At 41.3% G+C, this 24174-nt stretch overlaps 1 protein-coding gene across 1 annotated transcript in view; it reads left to right on the forward strand.

Annotated features, from left to right (window-relative positions):
* The window catches only part of MORC1 (MORC family CW-type zinc finger 1), a 163109-nt gene that overhangs the window by 117069 nt on the left and 21866 nt on the right, over positions 1 to 24174 (forward strand). Inside the window, exons 19-22 of the mRNA XM_055316032.1 lie at positions 339 to 587; positions 1138 to 1243; positions 19736 to 19798; positions 22056 to 22122. Coding sequence (XP_055172007.1) covers positions 339 to 587; positions 1138 to 1243; positions 19736 to 19798; positions 22056 to 22122 — 485 coding nt within the window. The remainder of the gene's footprint in view (positions 1 to 338; positions 588 to 1137; positions 1244 to 19735; positions 19799 to 22055; positions 22123 to 24174) is intronic.

Here is a 24174-nt window from a genome sequence, read left to right on the forward strand (position 1 = left end):
TTACTGACATGCTTGCACCAGGGAACCAAAGGCAAGTAAACCTCTGTTGGGAAGAAGTCAGGAAGCACACTGTGTTCTCCATCCATAAGTCTTCTGCATCCTCAGAATCAGAAGATTTCTTGGCTCAGGCCAGCTCTACGGAATCGAGTTCTGAATGAGCCATCACAATGATATATGCTTGCTAAAGCCCATCTTCTACAGCTCTGCTTTTTAAAGTGTTTTTAAAGTGTTTATGAGTAATAAGTATCACCCAATACCATCAGGTTTTGAGGGAAATTATAATTAATTATAAATAAGGTGGCTACCAAATAATGAAAGCATGTTCTTTATTATTTAAGGAAAGTACGAAAACACAGAAATTCAGGCCTTGGGGTGATGACTTGAATGAAGAGTCTCTTGCATCCTTTGAGCTTTCTGTCAGCCAAAGAGGCAGGAAGACAAACACAGAAGGGTTGGACTCTGATGTGGAGTATATTTTGGACACTAAAATGAAGAAGTCTACACAGAAGAAAGTGAAGCCTCAACAACAGAGACATCCAGCAGCCCTGCCGGAAAACACTCGACTAGCCCAGAGGTCCCAGGTATTTGTTTTTCTTTTCTTATCCACAGATGTATAGTAATTAATTTATTCTAGAAATAGCATTAGGTAAAGTTTTGCTTCATTGTCATGTTTTTAAGGCACTCTAATTATAGCATACATACATATTGTCTCTCAGTTTCCAGGACAAGGTCCCAATTTCTTTCTTTTTCATAATTAAGTTTTAAATTTTATTTAAATTCAATTTGCCAACATATAGTATAACACCCAGTGCTCATCCCATCTAGTGCCCTCCTTAGTGCCTTTCACCCAGTTACCCCATCTCCCCACCCACCTCCCCTTCTGCAACCCTTTGTTCATTTCCCAGAGTTAGGAGTTGCTCATGGTTTGTCTTCCTCTCAGATTTTTTTTGCCACTCAGTTTCCCCTCCTTCCCTTATGGTCCCTTTCACTATTTCTTATATTCTTCCACATATGAGTGAAACCATATGATGATTGTCCTTCTTTAATTGACTTATTTCACTCGGCATAATAAGGTCCCAATTTCTATTTTTTCTTCTTTGTTCTCTTTTGGAGGAAATGTCAGATGTCTCATATCAGCACATCAGCACAGTATGTAATGCTCAGCCAAATGAAGGGCCCCAAAGAGTGCCAGCATGGGAAAAGGATTTAAAATCTGTGTTTAAGAGAAAAGTGTTCATGGAGAGTAAGCCTGTAATCTGGAGGATTCTGCATTCAGTGCTTTAGAGCAAAAATGCTGAGCCAAATTTTATAATAGGTAGTTCACCCAGTAGTCAAGGTTCTGGAAAAATGGGATATAAACTTGATAATACTTTTAAGTGGTAAGACTGATTTTAACAAATGTACCACCCCACAATTTCCAAATGAATTTGTTTCACCTTCATTCTGACAATATTATTCTTATTTAATTCCTTTTTGAGAACTTGTTCTCACATTTAGCTTATAATAATAAGAATACCTATGATTGAATGGTCATTTACCTTGTGCCAGATTCAGCTGGAGGTTGTAACGGACAATATCTCACTGCCATTTAAAATTTTTTATAAGGCAAAATGCATTGTCTAGTTTATCTGCCTTGTTTAGCAAATTTGACTTCTAATGCCTTCTTACTATATCTCAAAACTAAATTTACCTTTAAAGGGTAGAGATGAGTTACCAGAGAAAATATTCAAATGCATTGTCATAGGCTCTGAAAGCAGTAAACTAATTTAATCAAAAAATATCTACTGAACTTTGCCTTGTGTAGAGATACTGTGTTAAGCATTATGGGAGACAAGATGTTTTAGGCATGGTTCTTTCAAAAGAAATTATCCTGAAGAATTGTTACACTGCGGAAATATTTCACATGTTCTTTTATAAAATCTTTGGCAAACAGTGTATAGACTCTTCTAGGAAATCTTTAGTGACAGAAACTTACTACCTCCTAAGGTCACCTTTCTCATTACATTTTTGGGTAACTCATTCTCTTAAAATATTTGAAGTCCAGTTCCCTGTGATTTTGAAATTTGAGCCCTAAATCTTTCTTTGAGGCTATAGAAAAAAACCTATTTACAATTGACAGAATTATTTGTCATAGTTACTTTGAATTATATACATACAAGTTTATAGATTCAGGAGATAATTATTTAACCTTTGCCTTGTCTAAAATGCATGTTTATAATATAAAAATTATTATATCACTTTATAGTCATCTCTCTTTTAACCCTGATTTCCATTTGTTAACTGGACAGTTTCAAGATTTGGAATTTGTTGACATTTTATGAGTAGATTGCAAACTGTTAAAACATATAAATGATTGAGAAGTTGAAGTGTGCACAGGTGTTAAAACATTTTAGACTTTCAATATAGAGATTCATTAAGTGTGAGGTGTGTGTATGAAAATCATCTGTTATGTATACCATTTAGTATGCTAGCCAGCTATGGGGGATCTAACTGTGAGCACACACACACACCGTCCCTACCCATGTTAAACTTACCTAGAGCCAGAGATTCCAAAAATCAGACAAATGTAAACTACTATTGTGGCAGTTTTTAATGACTTAGTAGCATCAGTACTCGTAATAGGGGATTTGACCCTGCCTGAGAAGATTGACTGGAAAAAAATGATGAAAAATCCTGAAAAAATGATGACTGAATTTTTAGGCTTGAGTTCCAGTTGGTAAAAAGAGAGGAAGAGCATTTCCAAACAATGCAGACATGTGTGAAAAAAGGACGCTGGTGAAAAAGAGTATCTTAAGAAAGCAAAGAAGCTCTGGCAGGGTGGAGATGGAAAAGGGCTAAGGTGGGAGATGCGTAGGAGTGAGCAGAACCATGCAGGTCCTCTAGGCTTCGACAAGGGGTTTTGCATGTATCCTAAAAGCAATGGGACACCATTGAATGGAAGTGATGTGATTATATTTTCTTTTTTTTTATAAATTAATTTTTTATTGGTGTTCAATTTACCAACATACAGTGCTCATCCCGTCAAGTGTCCCCCTCAGTGCCCGTCACCCACTCACCCCCACCCCCCGCCCTCCTCCCCTTCCACCACCCCTAGTTCGTTTCCCAGAGTTAGGAGTCTTTATGTTCTGTCTCCCTTTCTGATTATTTCCCACACATTTCCTCTCCCTTCCCTTATATATTTTCCTCTAGAAAAGATTGCTGGCTGAGCGTAGAAGCCTGCAATGTGTGGGCGGAGCAGTCGGGGGAGCTGTTAACCACGGTCTGGTGGGGAAGCACAGGCAGCTTGGGCTGGGGTCATGGCGGTGAAGCAGAGAGGAGAGAGAGAGAGAGAGAGAGAGATGAGAGAGAGAGAGAGAGTGTGTGTGTGTGTGTGTGTGTGTGTGTGTGTGTGTTCCTTGTGTGTTTGTCTTGAGGAGGGGACACTGACCCACGTTGGTGATGTTTTGGGTTTAGAAGGTGAAGCAGAGGGAAAGGGCTAGGACAGTTTCTGGCTCTTGCACCTGGTTGGATGGTGGTCCCATTCTTTGAAGTAGAGAATCCTAGAAAGTGGCTGGGCCTGTGAGGGGCAATCAGTTTCTGTAGTTTGAAGCCTCGAAGAGGACATGCCAAGGGAGGAGTAAGAGTAAGAAAAGAAGAGAAACTAGACAGAAGGCTGAGGGATTTTCCCATCTAGGGGCTGGCTGTCGGGTGAGCATGCCCAGGGGATGGTGAAGGAATGGCCGGACAGGAAGAGGACATACCAGGCGCTTGTTTCATCAGTAAAGCCAAGAGGGAGAAAATGTCAGTTCAAGGAGAGGTAGTCATAGAGGTTAGATTCTTTTTTTTTTTATTTTTTTTTATTTTTATTTATTTATGATAGTCACAGAGAGAGTGAGAGAGGCAGAGACACAGGCAGAGGGAGAAGCAGGCTCCATGCACCGGGAGCCCGACGTGGGATTCGATCCCGGGTCTCCAGGATCGTGCCCTGGGCCAAAGGCAGGCGCCAAACCGCTGCGCCACCCAGGGATCCCTAGAGGTTAGATTCTATTGAAAGGCCTGAAAATGTCCATTTACTTAACGACTTAGGGGTACTAGGGATGATCTCAGGAAGAATTTTGTTGTTTTCCGTTGACATGAAGGGGATGGAAACCAGATTAGAATGGAATTATTAGCAAGAAGAAGGTGAAGACATGGAGAGAGTTTGTATGTCAACTTTTGGAAATGTAAGATAATTTCACTTCAGAAGATACTCTAGACAAAAATCTAGAATCGAGGCAGAGAGATCAGGAGACTCTGAAATTCCCTAACATTTGAAAAATGAGTTTAGCCAACCAAGTTTTAAACTGCAACTGAAACAACTTGCAATTACTTGAGGATTATTTGCAGTAAATACCTAATATCCTGTCTAATAAGCACACCGGGCATTACCACTACCAGAGGAGGTTTAGAAAGCTCATGGAATTAGGAAGGCAGATATGCTCCGCGTCAGTCTTACAATGTGCTCTGAAAGCTTGATAACAATGGCTCTGCAATTAGCTAATGTTTTAGCTTAAATGTACCACAGTTTGGCTTTATTAACCCAGGTAATTAATTGTTCTTCCTAGAGAATTGTTTTAATCACACCCATGTGTTTCTCAGAAGGTTCTACCTTCTTCATCCTAAACCATGTTTCCCCCATCTCCTGAAAGCAAGACTCCCAGTAAAAATAATATTCTTGTTGTTTCCTACATCTGCAGCTGTTAATTCCTTTTAATTTTCTCTCAGTGCCTTTCGTTAATCTGTTTCACTGAACAAACACATGTTAAGCATTTATGCTGGGCCAGGTGCTAAGGACTCAGATTGACACAGTTCTTGCTCCCCAGAAGCTGAGAGTCTACCTGTAGCCATTCCAGTCAAAGGAGACTTCTCCCTGCATCACACGTTTTTTTTTTTTTTTTTGTACCAGGTGTTTCCCATCTTTTCAAATATGAGGACTTGTTTTTAAAAAATGACTGCAGACATCTCATGTAATACCAGGCATGCCTAGTATCTGTTGATTAAGAACTACAGGAGAGAAAGCCATCAGAGATATTTTGAAGTGAATGCATGTCTTATGTCCCTACAGCAACATATACATAAATTTTAAGAACAACGTGTATATCCATGTCAGACATTATTTATTCAGTGTATGGGCAGTAATTCATGGAGATCATTTGCAAAATACTATAAGCCCTTTGATTCACTGTGGAGCCCCATAGTCTACAACCACTCATTTCACAGTTAATTTGCCTCATGATACTCTTTTTTTTATTGTTGTGTATTGTTATTTAACTTTTACAAGTGCTTATTTAAATCACATGCTTCTTGAGGGCAAAGATCAGAAATTGAATTTCCCGTTTAACCCACAGAAGTTTGCTTCTGTACGGAAGTGAATAGAGGCTGAATAAATGTGGCTTAATGTATACCAGTGATTGCTACTAACCCTTATATATCTTCTGTTAATATCTTGGAAAATGAATAGGAAGCAGAGTCAAAACATTATGCAGGAGTGCAAGGCTTTGATTGGAGTTGAAACAAGTGACAGTGATCCAGATATAATCTTGGTGAGATAAATTTTATAGGTTAAATGACGCCTTGAGTTTGATTCACGTTCATGAAGATTAAAGGAATTTAAGAAGCATGTCATACTAGTACCTCAAAGTAACTGTGAAACATTTAATAACCTAGTTTTTAGATGAAGAAACAAGACTCAGAAAAGTTACATATCCAAGGTTACACAGGAACCTAGTGAAAATAGAACTGGGATTTGTACCTCCGGACCACTAGTTCATGATGCTTTTCACATTAGTAGTCAGGGTGAGAAAGATTTAATAGTATGCAAACCCATATAAATTACATCTATAACTTGAAGGTCATCCTGAACTCTTCATGCCCTAAGCATATGACCCTTTCCATAAGTCATGGTATGGATCCCCACCAGAAAGTGACTTAACTGACTTACCTTAGGCCACTGCCAAAAGCCCTAGAGAAATCTATTAAAGAAATACAAATGTGTTTGTTTATCCTCTAGATTATGTATCCCTGATTCTGACTTTGGTGGTCCTTATCGAAGAACTATGTATCTGACTCTCCTGTAGATCGCAGCAGAGTTGCTTTGTCTCACTGATCAAAGTAAGGAAGAAAGCCTTTGGTATTTAGAAAGAACTGACTCAAGGACTGGCCACGTGAGGAACACTTCATCTGCAAAGCCACGCGACAGACATTGTCCGTTATGCCATTTAGTGTTCTTTGTACTGTAATTTAAGAGTTCATTTAGACATCAGAATTTAATGTCAAGGAAAAAAAGCTATTTGGTGCTTCCTTTTATCAGAATATGAACTGTATCGCTCACTGTAGTTCTTTTTACTTAGATCGGCAAGAAGCTTATATAAGAATAACTCTAGTCACCTAGATGGTTGCTGTTTGTTGACGTAATATAAGGGAGAGTATTGAGAAGGGGCCTGGCCTCGCCTGGGTGGCTCCGTGGGTTACGTGTCAGACTCTTGATTTTGGTTCAGGTCATGATCTCAGGGTGGTGAGATGGAGGCCCGTGTTGGGCCCCCTGCTGGGCAGGGAGCCTGTTTAGGATTCTGTCTCTGCCCCCCACCTGAGTGTGTGCGTGTTCTCTTTCTCATCCTCTCTCTCTCTCAAAAAAAAAAAAAAAGAAAGGGACATGGTCTCATTGTACTTGCCTTTAGGTAGGATTATTTGGAATCGTAGATTAACTTTTATTTACCAGTGAGCCAATAAAGACCTTATGTCTTCTGACTGCGGCCTAATTTCTCTGCCTGTCAACAGAAAATCATTGTCAGAAAGTACACGGTGTGTACACAGTATAACAATGATGGAGGTTTTCTTTAAAATTTTTTTTTCATCATGGGATATTTCACACATAGTACCATCAACTCCTTTGTGCCCGTTTCGCGGCTCCATGGTGACCAGATCACGGCCAGTATCGTCTCACCTGCATTCCCTACCTGCCCCCTCATCCCCAGGCATCACATCACTCCATCCATAAACCATCGTTGCTTTCAGAAGCCCTCTGAAGGGACGCTGAGAGGGTCTAGCAGTAATTTGTCAAAGGGAGCAGGAAAAACCTTCATATTGACAAAAAGGAACAACTAAATCCAGGATGTGAAGAAAGGAGACACCAAAGCATTTTTCAAAAGGAAAAGAGTCAAAATTTAATCGGTCGGCAGAAAGGAAGAGGAAGGGCAGCTAGTGTTGTAAAGAGCACCACCGCCTCTTCGAAGCAGGACGTGATGCAGCTGCACCTGTGAGCAGTACTAGTCACGGCCTGCTTTCCAGAACTTTGTTGGCATGTTTTTCACGTATCCTTCCTCGTCACCTCCCTAAGCTTTGCATACGCCTTTTAGCAAGTACTTTTTTCATAAATTAGATATGACGTTTATATTAAAATTGTCATGGGTTTTTAATGTAATATTTCTCAAGTTTTATGTTGTGTCTTATGCACACACGTGTGTGTGGTAGGGTTTATTTGTGCCCCGTTGATCCTAGCGGGAAGTCTGCTCTCAAACTCAGGGTGCCTAATTTATTTAGATAAATACGAATTATCCACAGATGCACATTAATTTCTGTGTTTGGCTGTAGTTGCAGTAATTCTAGTAGGAGATAATTGCTTCTGGATGTTTGTACGTACTTTTCTTAAACTCGGAAGTTAAAAAATGATTCTTCTTAACCCCTGGGCTCTACCCAGTTCTCTTCTACCTGTAGTGCTTACATGCGCGCGTGTGTGTGTATGTGCTTTAATTCTGACTCTGTCCCTGACTCATTTAAAGAAGGAAGACACTCAGGGCTAACAGTGCTGCAAGAGGTTCTCACTTAGAGAAGAAGAATCAGCTACTACACAGGACACTTCTCACTCCCTTGCAACCAGGTGGTTTTTATTGTTTTGGTGAATTTACTGGGGCCCAGGGCCTTATTTTCAAGTGTAATGGGCTTAGAAATATATGTTCAGCACATCACAGGAAGCCCATCTCAGGGATGATTTTACATTATCCAAACTGATGAGACTGTTGCATAGTATCATAATAGCAGTTGGGTCATTCGAAAGATAAATAACAGCCTCTACCCAATCGAAAGGCACACGCTGACCTACACTGTGCACTCTCTCCCTTTGTGCCAGTCTGCCTGGGCTGGCCGATTACAGTCTGACAGGTGCTGGTGAGTTATGGGCCTGAATATTTAAAAGGCTTCCAGCTAAGGCAGGCTGCCGCGTCCACCTCCCCCCAAGAGCACGATAGTGACAGTGTTGCCACTGTGACCGACTCTACCACTAAACGGGCACTAGCCCAGCGCCCAGGCCCTGTCTCACCTGCGCTCCTAGGTGTCCCTTTTTCGTATGGAGGACAAGTCCATTGTGGTAAGCACATTCTTTCCTTGGCTGTGTCTGTCCATCTGCCTTCTGAAAGGATTTTATTTTTTCATAGTAGCGTGCTTCATTTTTCTCTCCTCCAAGCTCTGGGCACACCTCACGCTGGCTCTCCTACCAACAGTTGTGCACCTTCACCTGAAATGATGAGAGCATTGATGGCTTTTCAGACCTCTCTCGAATCTGAGCACTGCCAGTTACTGCTGCCATGTTAGCATCCGTTCTCCTACGTGATCTCATCTGCTGTGGCTTAGGGTTACGACAGCTTGACCTCTGTTCCTAAATTCATCCTCTTCTCATTCCACCTCATACTTGATTGAATGTTCTTCATATTCTTTTCTCTCCAAGGCCCCTGGTCTATTGAAGCTATTTTTTTTTAAGAAAAATGTATTCTTTGGTTTTATTTCTTTTCTCATTGAGATAATGCTCATTTTCTAGTCATTTTTAATGTTTGTCTTTTTGTTCTCCACCATGTCTCACACTTAAGATGCTCCCAGATCATTTATGTGGCATTGGGCTTCATTTTCCTTTTCTCCAGTTGCTTCTGATCCCATAGTTTGCTGGTGTCACCTCTGTGGCGTTTTTTTTTTTCCCCCTTCTCAATATTAATTTATGCTTGGCCTTTTAGCCAGCTCAGTCTATTCATTTTCAAAGTCCATGCGATGAGAGTGTTCTTGGTAAGACCTTGCATGTCATTTGGCACTGTGGAAGTCTCCAACTGGGATTCAGTTAAAACTCTAGGCATTTTTTAGAAATTAAAAAACTGTCATGAAAATAATGAGGAATTTTTTAAGAACATCTTAAACCCCTTCAAAATGCCCTGGGTAGCCTCCCCGTTGGACCTTTGGAGACATTACGTGTGGGGCTATCCGTTTGCCCTGCAGCAAACTTCTTTCATTATTTTTCATAATCTTGTCAGCACAGGTACGGTTCCCTCCACCACTTCAGGATAACTAATGTGACCCAGATTTATTATCTCTGACCCTGTAAAACCATTCTGAAATTGTACTGTGAGTGTGTGCCTGTGTATGTGTGTTTTAGTGGAGTGAGCCTTTCCTCTTTCTTTGTTGCCATGATGAAACTGAGGTTGTGTGCTTCACTTGTATAATCTCACCTAATTTTCTTTGTAAATTGACGGATAAATTCTCTTTTCCTCTCCATCTTACAGGCAAGGAAAATAAACTTGCTCAGGATCTCACTGCCAGAAGTGGTCACCTTGAACCCTAGCTGTTCAGCTTGAGCTCCCACTTTCTTAACCACATCTCCTTATGACTTCTCCCTTTATCATCCATCTCCGTATACTGTCCCCCATATTCGTTCACCCAGCCCATTGGTTGGAGTACACAGATACACTTTACTCAGGGCTGAGGATTTCAAGGTACAAATAAATACCGCATTGATTAACATTCAGCATTTTGGCATAGACAGGTTTCTTGCATTCCATAGATGGGCCTTCTCCAGGCAAGAGTCCTGAATTCATTAAAAAAAAATCAATCCATCCTCCTTGCCCACATTAAGCTAACTTCCCTTTAATTCATTTCTCCTGTTATCCACCTTAAATATGACCTTTCCATTAAAGTTATTTTCTGCTTAAGACCTGGCTCTTCTCTTTCCAGGAACCCCAGACTCACATAGAAATCATCAGGATCATCATCCCAGGGATGATTCCTGGAAAGGAGAATCTTCTCCTCATCCAGAATGACCACTTGTAGTAACACGGTTGTGATCATAACTTGATCACCAACCCCTTCCATGGGCTGGTGTTACCTGACCTTTGGCCTCCAGAAAATCCTATTGTTTTTCATCTTCCAGGCTCGAAATACATACCCTGTCTTCTCTTGATTCTGAACTCTGTCTCAGGCATTTCCAAACCCATGTGTAAAGTTCAAATTTTGTCCCAGTTAACCCCAAATGGGAAGGAAGTAGACATTCTTTTAGGTCACCTCTTACAGATACTAAGCCTCTGTCAGGGGGAATCAATGTCTGAGTAAAGGTTGCTATAGTTTCTGCTTTACTAGATCATTACCCTGTGGTACAGTTGTAATTAAGAATTTGTCTTAAGTTCAATTAAAAACGCGAGAGCGCTGCTATGTGATATATTGGCAATTCAGCTTTACTCCAGGCAAAAATTTGGCATATGAACTTCGTACCCCATTGCTGCCCCTCAAAATGAAGCCATCTGATCAATTGGCACTGCACCATGCTTAAAGAAGCCATAAAAATAAAAGCAAAACAGAGGAACTAGACTACCGAGCATCCTAGCAAAGAGGTTACAGTCTCAAGTTATGTCACCAGATGAGATAAAGGAAGAGACTATATAGATTAGATGTCCTGGGGGTCTGTTCTGAGACGTGACTGGGAAAATTAGCTTGCCAGCCTACAGCAGATGGTCAGGAAAGCAAATGATCAATTTGAAGAAAGCTTCAAAATTCAGGAATACCAGGGGAATGACATTATCAATGCCAACAGTAAGAGAAGTTGAATGGGAATAATTTCTGAGACTCAAGCCAGAGTGTGAAAGTACCAACTTTTTGTTGCACATGTGCATGCTTTTATTCATCTTCGGAGAGCATGTGCTCCAAATGGACATTATGCATATTTTCTGACTCTAATATGAAACAGTTACCTTCTTCCTAAATACTAGTATTTGTTGTTTTTCCATATTTTATAATAATCTTTTTTTTTTCTGTTTCTGCTCTGAATATCAATGGCAAACCCCAGGTTGCTAGAACAGTAAAAGAACATCTGTCATGGTTACTTCAAGTTGGGTTAGACTTGCCTAGTTAATAACCAAGAACCATACTACCTTTTTGATTGGCCTGACTTGAACCTTTTTGTCCTCTGTGGTCATTTAGGTCTTTTTTGGCTTGCACCTGGTCTCAAGAGCAGATTGGCAGATGACATTTCATTTTCCCAATCTGCATACATTTAAAAAAATTTGATGGCTAGATCATCGTTGACAGATGTATTTTAAGAGTTTGGCAATGGGAAGCCCTGTATTTGCTATGAAAGATGTAACCTCCAGTGTCTATCCCAGAATGTGGCACTTTCTGGGGCTAAAAAAAGACTTGTGAATAAAGGAATGAGTAGATGGAACCATCTTCCTGTCTCAGAATGAAGTCCTTAACACTTACACCTCATTAGTTTTTTGGGGCATCTTTCAAAAGAGATTGATTCCAGCTTCAGAAACTCATCAACCAGCTCTGAATCTCTAAGGCCACTGACAGAGTCTCCATGGTATATTAGAAAAGCTGAGGGACATCTGGAATAGCTGATGAGTCTCCAGTGTCTAGATCTATGCTCTGTGGTAGCAAAAACAACTAAACCATGACACCCAGAAACAACAGCTACAAGCACTCTGTTTTGGCATCAGTACAATATGACAATGAAGTGAAAAGATGACTTGGTAACCCAAAAGCAGGCTAAAAAAAAAAAAAGAAGAAGAAGGAAAGCAAATAACATGCATAGCCAGTCAGTCCCTGAATCAGCTGCATTCACCCCTAATATGCATCATTTTTCCAGCTCCTAACAGAAATTGTTCTTTAATGGGGAACCTACAATGGTATTGCAAGAACGTGATTTCAGATGATCGAAATTTCTTTAATGTTAAAAGCAGGCCATTTCTTAGTTTTCCAGGTTGATAATGTTACCATTGCCTCTGTATGAACTTGTGTAATGCTGTGATTGTTGCTAACAGTATCAGGAATTTCACAGACAGAGCCAGCTCCTTTATGAGATAAAAAACAGAGCTACCCTAAGGGGCTCTGGAAGAAAAAATGTCTACTCACTCTCCACAGCATAATTCATCAGCTCACCAGCAGACTTACAACAGACACGGAGACAGCGTGTGATACAGCCCCTGATGTAAAGGAAGATCTTGTCAGCAACTTTTGAGTCTGAATTTCCAGTGCCGGTGTGGACTACTAGCAGCTGGGCACCAGTTAAGACAAATGTGTTGAACAATATTGTATCAGATATTTTGAGAGACACCAAATAAATATATTTATATATGATCCTTCCTCAAAACAAACAAGAAAATTGGAAGATAATTTTACAAAACCACATGTTAGCATTATTTTACAGAAAGTTGACAGACACTGTCCTCTGACAGACCCACCTAGGTTCAAAGTCAGATCTACATGCCGTTAAGTCAGTTGTATCAACTTATGGTCTTCTGTTTTCTTATCTAGAAAATGGAAATAATACTACCTACTCTCAAAGTTGTTGCAAGAATTAATGGGATGATTTGTGACAGAATAAAAATGATTATTGGTGTTATGAGAAACATTTTTAAAAACCATTTTCTGGGATTCCGAAGAGGGCAAATTCAACCTTTATTGGTTGGGCCAGAAGATGGGAGTAAAAAAATGAAAATTGAGAGAGTGAAATTGCTTTGTGGAAGCAAATGGAGAGCTGGAGGGGGGTGCATGTGAGGGGTTGGGGAAAGGAAGAGGGTCATTCCAGAAGCCAAAAAATGTGGTGCTGCAGAATTGGCAAGGCTGGAGGTGGAAGAATGGGGAGAGAGGTGAGTAGGCAGCCAGTGGTGGAAGTAGTAGAAATAGAGGTGCTTCAGGGTGATTCAAAAGAGACTTTTGCATTATGTGACCACTTCCTCCATTTCGCAACACAATCTTTAGTAAAATCTGTACATCTTTTAATGCTTTGTAGAGATGTTTGTTTTTAGGAGATGGACCCAAGTTTTGAATTCTGCTGTGAAGTATCATGCTAGGATCAGGGCTCCTATAGGATCCTGCTCTTATCTAGGCTACATAGATACGATGCTTGGCTATTAATAAAAAACTGTTTGTAATTTACTATTAATAGTTTTTCAGAGAAAGGAAGAAATCCACATGGGCTGGAGTAACTTAAAAGGACATTTTGGAAAGAGTAGGATTTATTCTTGTCTTGGAAGGTGGGAAACAGAGAAGGAGAGAGGTGTGTCCTGTTAGAAGTGTGTGGGCAAAGATGCGGATGGAGGCAAAAGTGTACGTGGTGCATATAGGGAATTCTGACAGCCTTCTGGTTATAGCAGAGGGTGTTTGTTAAGAAGTACTGACATTGTGCTCACATATCTTAGAATCCCATTGAGAAGGGCTCTGAAAGTCAGACATGGAGTTTGTACTGGATATAAGACAAGTCAGGACGTGTGGAAAGGTTTCGAGGAGGAACATTTGATTGTGGAGATTTTGTCTAGGAAAACGAATTGGGTTATGGTGATGCTGCTGTCCTGGATGGAGGAGAAGCTAAAGACCAAAAAAAGGAGTGTCTGCTGCCTAAAGATTGCAGTATAATGATGAGGAAAACTAGCCATTTGGAAGGAAAAAGCACAGATCGGAGAGGAGTGTGGAAGAGTGAACAGTGAGAGCAGTTTGGGGCAGCCTGGAACAGCATGTTGCTGCCAATAGGAAGAGAAGAGCCGATGGGGGATCTGAGTATGCACCCATGGGACTGAAGATTTGACGTTTCAGCAAAATGTTCAAGTGCACATGTCCTGAAGTCAGTTGGAAATGAGCTGGAGCAAAGATGAAAAGTTAGGGTTGAGGATGCTGATCAGGCCAGAATTTGTTGAACCCTCTGAAATTGTAATGGGTTCACTGATGAATTAAGTGTAGACAGAAAAATCAATATCCCGGGAGACTTGGGAAACAGAAGGTTATAGAAATCAAGGGAAGAAGGAGTGGCAAGAGACTTCCTCATGCTTCCCATCTCAGTAAAGGGCACCGCCATGCACAACTACTTGGGCCACAGCCTAGGAGGCGTCCTGAATTCTTCTCCTTCACACCTGGCACTCAACCTGTCAGCCAGTCATGCCCAATCAACCTCTGAATGTTCATCGACATCTCTCGTCGAGGCTACAGTGGTGGCCCTCCCTGCAAATGACTTCACTGCCCCTGTTGGCATCCACAGTCTCAAACTCTGTTTCATTTAAAAGACATGTCTTGCCACCCTCCTACTCGGAACCCTCCAGTGGCTTCTGCTCACAGTTGGAACAGAATGCCATGTCCTTGCTGTGCCCTCCAAGGCCCCTACCACTTCATCCCTCCTTTCACTTCACTGTGGCCTCCCTGACCTTCCTTCCTACCTCCCACACACTGAGCATATTTTTGCTTCCCTGGCTTTTCCGTTGCTGTTTGCAGTGCTGGGACTCCACTCTCCCCAGCCCCCAGCGACATGCACATACTGCCGGGACTTTCTAGGATTCTGTGAGTACACTGAGCACCAGTTACCGTCACAGACATGGGGGAGACAGCAAGAAGAGAATAGACACTGCTCCCTATCCTCATGGTGCTTCCCTTCCAGCAGGGGACCCAGACCACACATAAGACAAATAAGGAACCTGTGTTGCAAGGTCAATGATGGCAAGAGCTCAGGAGAAAAGGAAAGCAGAGGAAAGGGGATAGGAAGGGTCGGGGTCGGGTGTGGGGATGGTCAATGAGTACAGTTCTGTAGAGTTGGCATGAAAGGCCCCGCTGAAGGATGTGTGAGGAAAAACCAGAAAAACGTTTGGAGGAGCAAGCAGATCAACAGCAAACAAGCCAAAGGCATCAAGAGAGGAGAAGAACATGTGTGTGGCAAAGCAGGTAGGGAGGAGGAGACATGGAGGGTGTGGGGTGAGAGCAGCGAGGCCCAGAGAGGCAGCTGGGCTTGGGTGCGGGGACTTAGGCCTTCCTGCATCTCTTACCCGGGTTACTTCTCTTCACAGAACGTAACGTTACCTGACATCATATCACGTATCCAAATTTTTTATTTACTTAACATCCCTTTTTCCCTCACTAGGGAATAAGCTCCACAAAGGCAGGACTTTGTATTCTTCATCAGAACAGCATCTGACCCATACTGGGAACTCAGTTTTATTGATTAAATTTGTGGATGAGAGAGAGAAGCCTAGAACGTAACGTCCACTACGGAAGAGCAAAAACAGAAAGGGCCTTTGAATGTGGCAAGAAGGCATTGCTGGTCTGGGAGTTTTTTTGGGTCCTTGATAATAACAAATGCTTGCGTTGGAACTAGAGGAAGAACTAGAAGGAAGGAAAGCAGGTGAAGTGATGCCAACCGGGTCTTAAGCATCCTTAACAACAGAAGTAACACAGCTGACGGTTTGTTTCTTCCCCTCTCTCTAACTTATTTATGATTTATTTATCCTCTTAAATAGATACTTCACCAAATTGCATCCCTTGGAGAACTGACAAATCCCACTCTGCTCATTGTTAACATAATTTTAATTAAGGCATCTAAAACCCCATGTTAAGACTTGACTGTAATCTCATTTACTGTGTGGGAGGTGTTACCTGGTTCGTGACTAAGGTAAAATCTTAGGAAGGAGATATCCCCAAACTGCAGAGCATGAAACACAGTTACGCCTGAGAGACTGAAGAACCCTCTGTGATGAAATGAAGTAATGTATATGAAGAGCTTTGTAAGCACTATCAAAATATGCAAATAGTGTCATTGAAAAGGCAAGTCTCAGCCTGAGAAAATTCAGACCTTCAAAGCCACAAATATATTGTGATAGAAGAGAGCATCCTGTGAACTCAGATATATATGGCTCATTTGTTGGAGTCATTGTTACATCCACATAAGGTATGGATTTTTAAAAAATATATCTGCACAAATATTGATGGAAGTATAAAAATCCCATTAAAGGAATTTGTAGAATAAAGTAAATAGATAGGTAGATATTTAAAAGGAATTACTGTAGCTGTGAATTGTTGAGCCAAAATCTTTTAAACATCTCTATGCCAAAGAATAAAGAAAATACAAGAAAGGAAAAGAAGATAATCTCTCCTGCAATAGAGATGGGAAAGCTTTGTTTAAGTATCATTTTTGGAGTGAGGGGACACATCCGTCCCTCACGGAAACAACCTCTACAAGGCATGACTCAAAGCAGAGAACTAAACAATAAAACGCAAAAATAATTTCATGATGCTGTGCTAGTAACACCAGCAACCAAAGTTCCCTACCGGGAGTGCTGTCATTTTGCCTAATCTTGGATACTTGCATCTTGTCTGATTTTTATCACAAGGAAGAATTACCAAAGGAAAGGAACACATTCTGAGCTGGATCATCATGGATTACAACAAAGTGGTTATAACTAAAGGCATTAAGTAGTTCCTCTCGTCAGCTTATCTTGTGGTTGCTGTTCACGGCGGTGGGAAATAGTCTGTGCTGCTTATAAAGGAGTCAAAATATATTTAGTTCAAAGTTAGAGGCACTTAAAAAAGGCATGTAGATTTCCCAATATCTCAGCACATTAGAAGAAAACTTACAAGTTTGATGATACATCGGAGAGAAGTAAGATGGACATTTTAAGGTCATTTTGCAAAATGAACTTTAAAAAAATACATGCGTTTTATTTACTTCTAGGGCAGGAGTTTATTTACAATAAAAGTACAAAACTATCCTGAAATGGACAAAAGCAACTTAGCATCAGTGTTATTTCTTTCACCCTAGAAGGACTTTTCTTGCTGTGGATCTGGGTGAAACACAAGCAGCAGTGATGGACCGCCTCCCAGGCCTCCCAGGCCTTTTGTTGCTAGGCTGCACGTGTGCCCATTTAACCTACTTCCTGATGAGCACGGTTTCTAGAATGCCGTATAAAATAGGCGCCTGCCTTGTTAATTTTCCCCATTCTCACTGGTGTGAGGTGGTGTCTCATTGTGGTTTTGATTTGTATTTCCCTGATGGCAAGTGATGCAGAGCATTTTCTCATGTGCTTGTTGGCCAGGTCTATGTCTTCCTCTGTGAGATTTCTCTTCATGTCTTTTGCCCATTTCATGATTGGATGGTTTGTTTCTTTGCCGTTGAGTTGAATAAGTTCTTTATAGATCTTGGAAACTAGCCCTTTATCTGATAGGTCATTTGCAAATATCTTCTCCCATTCTGTAGGTTGTCTTTTAGTTTTGTGGACTGTATCCTTTGTTGTGCAGAAGCTTTTGTCTTGATGAAGTCCCAATAATTCATTTTTGCTTTTGTTTCCCTTGCCCTCATGGATGTATCTTGCAAGAAGTTACTGTGGCCAAGTTCAAAAAGGGTGTTGCCTGTGTTCTCCTCTAGGATTTTGATGGAATCTTGTCTCACATTTAGATCTTTCATCCATTTTGAGTTTATCTTTGTGTCTGGTGCAAGAGAGTGGTCCAGTTTCATTCTTCTGCATGTGGATGTCCAGTTTTCCCAGCACCATTTATTGAAGAGAGTGTCTTTCTTCCAGCGGATAGTCTTTCCTCCTTTATCGAATATTAGTTGACCATAAAGTTCAGTGTCCACTTCTGGATTCTCTATTCTGTTCCATTGATCTATGTGTCTGTTTTTGTGCCAGGACCACACTGTCTTGATGACCACAGCTTTGTAGTACAACCTGAAATCTGGCATTGTGATGCCCCCGGCTCTGGTTTTCTTTTTTAATATTCCCCTGGCTATTTGGGGTCTTTTCTGATTCCACACAAATCTTAAGATAATTTGTTCCAACTCTCTGAAGAAAGTCCATGGAGAGGATGTGGAGAAAGGGGAACCCTCCTGCACTGTTGGTGGGAATGTGAACTGGTGCAGCTACTCTGGAAAACTGTGTGGAGGTTCCTCAAAGAGTTAAAAATAGATCTTCCCTACACCCAGCAATTGCACTGCTGGGGATTTACCCCAAAGATGCAAATGCAGCAAAACATTGGGAAACCTGCACCCTAATGTTTCTAGCAGCAATGTCCACAATAACCAAACTGTGGAAGGAGCCTCGGTGTCCATTGAAAGATGATGGATAAAGAAGATGTGGTCTATGTATCCGATGGAATATTCCTCAGCCATTAGAAACAACAAATACCCACCATTTGCTTCAATGTGGATGAAACTGGAGGGTATTATGTTGAGTGAAATAAGTTAATCGGAGAAGGATAAACATTATATGGTCTCATTCATTTGGGGAATATAAAAAATAGTGAAAGAGAATAAAGGGGAAAGGAGAAAAAATGAGTGGGAAATATCAGAGAGGGAGACAGAACATGAGAGACTCCTAACTCTGGGAAAGGAACAAGGGGTGGTGGAAGGGGAGGTGGGCGGGGGATGGGGGTGAGTGGGTGATGGGCGCTGAAGGGGGCACACTTGATGGGATGAACACTGGGTGTTATTCTATATGTTGGCAAATTGAACACCAATAAAAAATAAATTTAAAAAAATATGCGCCTGTGTTTCCTGGGAGGGGAGAGGAGAGGTAGCCGCTCCCGGTGTGTGTTTAGCAGGGCACAGGGGGCTCAAAGGTTCGACGAGCCCCGACTGGGTGGGCAGCTCCCGAGAACCAGCAGCTCCGCACCCTCCACCGGGCCGTGGAAGCGGGGCCGCAGTGTGGTCCCAGCGCAGGTTCGGGGGCTGCAGATCAGGAGCTCTCGCCTTCCCCTGGACTTCTCCATTTTCAGCTTTTGCTGCCTGTTCCCCCAGCTCCTCACAGATTTACAGACTACACAAAGGGAACATTCTAGGGCCGTTTTCCTTGAGGGCATAAACTAACTCTCGCTTTCTCTGATCTAAAGACTACATTTCCAGAAGGTAGGTTTGTTTTGTGTGAGCCTTGCAAAATGGGTCTTCAGGCTTCCCAAAGCAGTGGCCCACCTGGCTTCTGGATGGCACGTCCCACCCCCAGCTCTCCCAACGCCCAGTGCCCCCCACGCACCCCAGACATCACACCATCACACACACACCCTCACTCTCAGGTGCCACCAACCCTCCTGGCTCCTGCATTCAACACATTAAGGCTCTGTAACCCCTCTTAGGCAGATTTCTTGGAATTTTATCAAAAGACAAGGCATCCCTTCCTCAATGCCCAGGTGCATGCCTCATCCCCATCCCTGTCTTCTTCCCCATCATGCTTTGGGGCCTCAGGCCTCAGGCCCCAGCCTCCCCAAGGTTTTCATTGCACCAACTGCACTGATGTTGAACTCCTGCTCTGTGGCTGTTCTGTATCAACCACGAATGTGATAAGCCTCCTCAAAACAGCAGAGGCCCCATGGTTGCTCCTGGCGAACCAAATACTTGGCTCATTTGTTGGAGTCATTGTTACATCCACATACGGTATGGATTTTTAAAAAAAAAAATCTGCACAAATATTGATGGAAGTATAAAAATCCCAATAAGGAAATCTGTAGAAGTAAATAAATGACAATTGTGATGTAACCATCCTTGAGATGCACGCCAATATAAGTTTCTACCATGTGCATGATTATCTCTTTTCATGAACGTGTATAAACTGTACTTCTGGTCTCTCTCTCTAATATGGGCATAGACACTCAAGGTCATTTTGCACCCTTTGATACATCCTATATTTTTGTGCAGCTTTAAGTAAATGGCTTGTTTTTCAGGTTTTAGATAAAAGTGATGCTGATGTTTCATTGAAACAAGAAAAAAAGGAAGTTTCTCTTATGAAAAGAGGTAAAAAAAATTTTCAGTTTACCTATGTTAGCTGTAATGTTTGAGTTGTTTTCAATGTGATTTAGGTGGCATATCTGATGTGGGATACAGACTGGAAGTTAGGCAGCATTTTGGATTTTTAAAAGTTAAAATGTGTCGTTCCAAAAGTGGGAAGAGGGGTGGGTGGAGGGTGAGCCGCCAATCTCATGTGTTTCAGAGGTCACAAGAGATGTTCACTTCCTAAGGAGAATCCCCCCAGCACTGCCACATGGCCTGACGTTCCCAGCGGTAGACGTGTGCCACTCTCTGCATTGAACTCTGTTTAGACATTTGCAGTGTTTTGATATGAGCTCTTTAATTTTCAGACAGTATTTTGAAAATTATGACAGTCCTCTATCTTTAATTATTTAGTCGTTTTCCTGCTTTTAATGATTCCCCTGAGACTAGTTCAGCTAACACCTTCACTAGTTTCTTTGTGCCCTTTGGACGTCCTTTGTCTCAGTTGAGAGACTTGACCTTTTTGAAACTTAGAGTTGCCATTTTATACTATTCAGTCCAAAACCAATTGCCCTGGATAGAGAAGCTGGGAGCAAACTGGACTTAGGAAAGTTCTGTCTGTTATACCACTGGACCTGAGCAGCAAGCCCGTCATTTCCATGGTCCCCTGTTATTCTGAATTAAGTTTTAAAGCCTTTCTTTCTTAGCCTCTTTACCAAGCCTCAGCTCATTTTGGCTTCCTCATTCCCAGTCCCTGTATCGGTCCATGGCATCATTCTGTGTTCACTGTTGGTCCTAAGCTCCCTCTTCCTTCATACTTTGTTGCTCAGGTAACCTAATCAGTCATTCACACACATCTTTATATTGAACCCATTAGTGAGATCCCTAAGAAATTGCACTTTTTTTTCTTTTTCATCTTAATTAGGATAATTTGCAATTCCACAATCAGGATTTCTTTTGTAAGGCTCTCTTAATCTTAAAGCCAGTCTTTTGTAGAAGCTTCAAACTATTAACATGATTTCAAGTATGTGCCTGTTGGATTCCTAAATTGTAATGGAAAAATTGTTAATACAATTTTGATCCTAAAATTAATATTTAATTTCAAATATTCATCCTGGGTTTGGAATGAACAAATTGTGAAATAATGTCAAATAACCATAATTATAGATTAGTTGGCTCTTGGGCTAAAAAAAATTCACTTTGTATGCAAGCCAGTGAGTAAAACCAGTGGTGCCTACAGTATGCTTAGGAAACCTCTTTCTGTGTTTTCTCTTTTGTATTTACTTAAAGGAGTCAGGTAGATCCTCAGCCATTCCCACACTATCTAAAGCTTCCTTTGTTGCTCTACTGCTCCATTTGGCCTTTATTGGTCCTACACTTGTTGACAAGGGTTTACTTGGTGTGGAGTAAGATATTTGGACAGTTACCACAATGAATTCTAGAGATGGATGGAAGAAAGACACATTGACTTATTAGTCTACTGACTCCACCATACTTTTAAAACCAGTCCAAGGAGTCGAAACATTTCTGCTCCTCTATGAATTGCAAATGAATCACTCTCTTGAACATACAATTCTGAAGTGGCCTCATTGAGGAGGTCGACTAGATGACTCCAGATCTCTTCCTGCTTTATAATTAAACTCCCTACTAGAGATATGTTTGGGGTTGGCATCTGTTAGGATGTTCTTGAACCTGAACCTAAAATGGAATAGAGTGGGATTCTAGGGGGAAGAGGAGGTTGTCTGGGCAGAGGCTGGTGAGGAAAGGGAATCCCGACGGCCTCAAGCAGTCACCCGTGCACACCCATCACGAGTAATAAGCATCATGAATAAGAACTTAGAAAAAATAAATTACAAAGGCTCTTGGATTATTATATACACCATCTACACTTTATTAAAAGGTTAATATAAGTCGCATTAAGAACATATTGGTGCAGGGACGCTTGGGTGGCTCAGTGGTTGAGCATCTGCCTTCAGCTCAGGGCGTGATCCTGGGATTTGGAATTGAGTCCCACGTCGGGCTCCCTGTGAGGAGCCTATTTCTCCCTCTGCCTATGTCTCTGCCTCTCTCTCTCTGTCTCTGTCTCTCTCTCTCTGTCTCATGGATAAATAAATCTTTAAGAAAAAAAAACATATCGGTTCAATATCCTTAACAAGGAGATGTTTGGAATACAAAGCCAAATTATCTATAAGCAGTTAATAAACTGCCGACACTTCTTTCAGTTCACTTTATTGTGTGATTATCAAAATGTGATTGTCTTCATTTTATCGGTCTTTTGAAGAAAAGCAGGAGCTGTGCAGTGATAATCCAGAAATAAAGAGAAACTCTTCATTACCTAACCGGGAAAGGTGAGTGTACTGCAATTATACAAATTCCAAGTGAGTGCAATTATACTGTTGCAAAGTAATTATCAATGTTTAAATACAAGAAGAAAGAAAATAATAGCAACAAGCAAAGGCAATTAAGAACAGAACCAAAATTACAAAGGAGACAAGAAAGAATAGAATACGGCTAGGTTTCTTACCTTTTCCCCAATCCTTTTTATTTTCTTTTGTGAGCATTTGGGGATAATGAAGTGGAACAGGCTTAACTTCCTACTCACCGCGAGCAGCTAATTCAAATTACTGTAATGCAGTCAAAGAACTGAAAATGTCACGTATATATAAGGTGTGAATATACAATCGAACCTGTTTTTTTTTTTGTGTGGCTCATTATCTGTTATATGTATGTAGAATTATGATAATCATTGCGTTGCTGGAATTTTCTTGACCTGAGATTTTGTCACTTTTAACATAAAATCAGCTGAATATTTTGGATGCCCAAGAAAATAGGAACATTTTCAAGGAAGCAAACCCTTACCCTCACTCAGACAAACTTGTCAAAGGTGCTTTCCAGGCATGTAGACCCAGTGTCCCTGGATCTAAATCCTGGGCTCTTTTTGCATTGGAGTGTAGAACGAAGTGCCAGATAAAAACATCTTTATTCTCTCTACCTGCTGACAGAGGAGCCCCTCTGATCCTCACATCCCCCCACTTCCCTGTTCTACCCAGAAGCCTTTTGTGGCCCTATCACTTGCAAGATAAGTTATAAACTATCCCTTAGCATGATGTCAGTCCCCTTCACTCTTGGCCCTTCCTATAGCCCCCACTCTGCTTCTCAGAGTTTCGGAATTGCTTTAAGCCCTGTTTTATCACACTTCCATCGCTTTGTCCACACTGCTTCCTTTGCCCTCTGCAAGCTGGACACCAGTCTGTAACTCTTTCCTTCACGGTCTGGTTCAGGTGTTCTCCCCTCTGGGGCCCCCAAGTCTTGCTGGCAAGCTCAAGGGTTTCAGAGAGCCACCGTTGCAGTGATCAAATCGGTCATCTTCAACCTCCATAATTATCTGTTAAATACCAGCTATATTCTGACATACAATGGTTTGCAACACCATCATCCAGTCCAGTGGGATTGTCTATCTGAATGTCTGTCTTCCCATAAGGACGGGGCAGTATCTTTTCTTCTTCATAACTTCAAGTGTCTGAGAAGTCTTCCCACGGCACTCCATCCAAAATCACCTGTCCCACTCCTGACGAGGCACCCTATCAGATCTTAGCATCCTGCATGGTTTTGTTCAGAGCACTTGTTACTATGCTAAAGTATCTTATTGACTCGACTATTTCTTTTAATATTTTCCATTCTAGCGTGCTTTTTCTGTATTTTTCACTGGGAGCTAACTCACTCCACAAGAGCAGGGCTCTCTTGTTATCATCTCTGTGTCATTAGTGTTCAGAATAAGCAGCTGACTCCAAGTTGGTGTATTTGTTGATTGAATCAATGATGCCGTTTCCCCTCCCCCCATTCCATTGCTAGGCCACTTTATGGACAATGGTTTAACCTAGAGTTATTTATTAAAGTTTGAATTAAAATTTCAAATTCACCCCCAAAGTAAAACACATTCTGTGTGTGTGTATGTGTGTGTGTATGTACTATATGTTACTCTTAGGTTTTTTATGAGATTGTGTGTGTGTGTGTGTGTTTTTTTAATCATCTTTGAGTTATATCTACAACATGAGTGTTAGAACTGTGGTCCAATTAAAAGTCTTTGTGGAGATTCTTATCAAATTCACTAATAATGGTAGTGATGATAAAGATGATCATAATAACAGTATAATTAGGTGCTATTTACTGAGCACTTACTAAGCATAGGCATTGGGCTGAATTCTTTGTAAGTCTTGGCTAATCCTCAGCACATTCTCTGTGGTGGGCACTATTATTATTTGGCAGGAAGAGAAACAGGTTCAGGTGTAGTGCATTTTACCTTTCACCCCCCGCCCCAGGTGCTGGCATAACTTTTCAGCATCCCAAAAAATGTTAAAAGAATTTTTTAGAGGATTACTTTAATAAAATTTTAGCGTAAA

Source organism: Nyctereutes procyonoides, unplaced genomic scaffold (assembly GCF_905146905.1).
Source record: "Nyctereutes procyonoides isolate TBG_1078 unplaced genomic scaffold, NYPRO_anot_genome, whole genome shotgun sequence".
Lineage (NCBI taxonomy): Eukaryota > Metazoa > Chordata > Mammalia > Carnivora > Canidae > Nyctereutes > Nyctereutes procyonoides.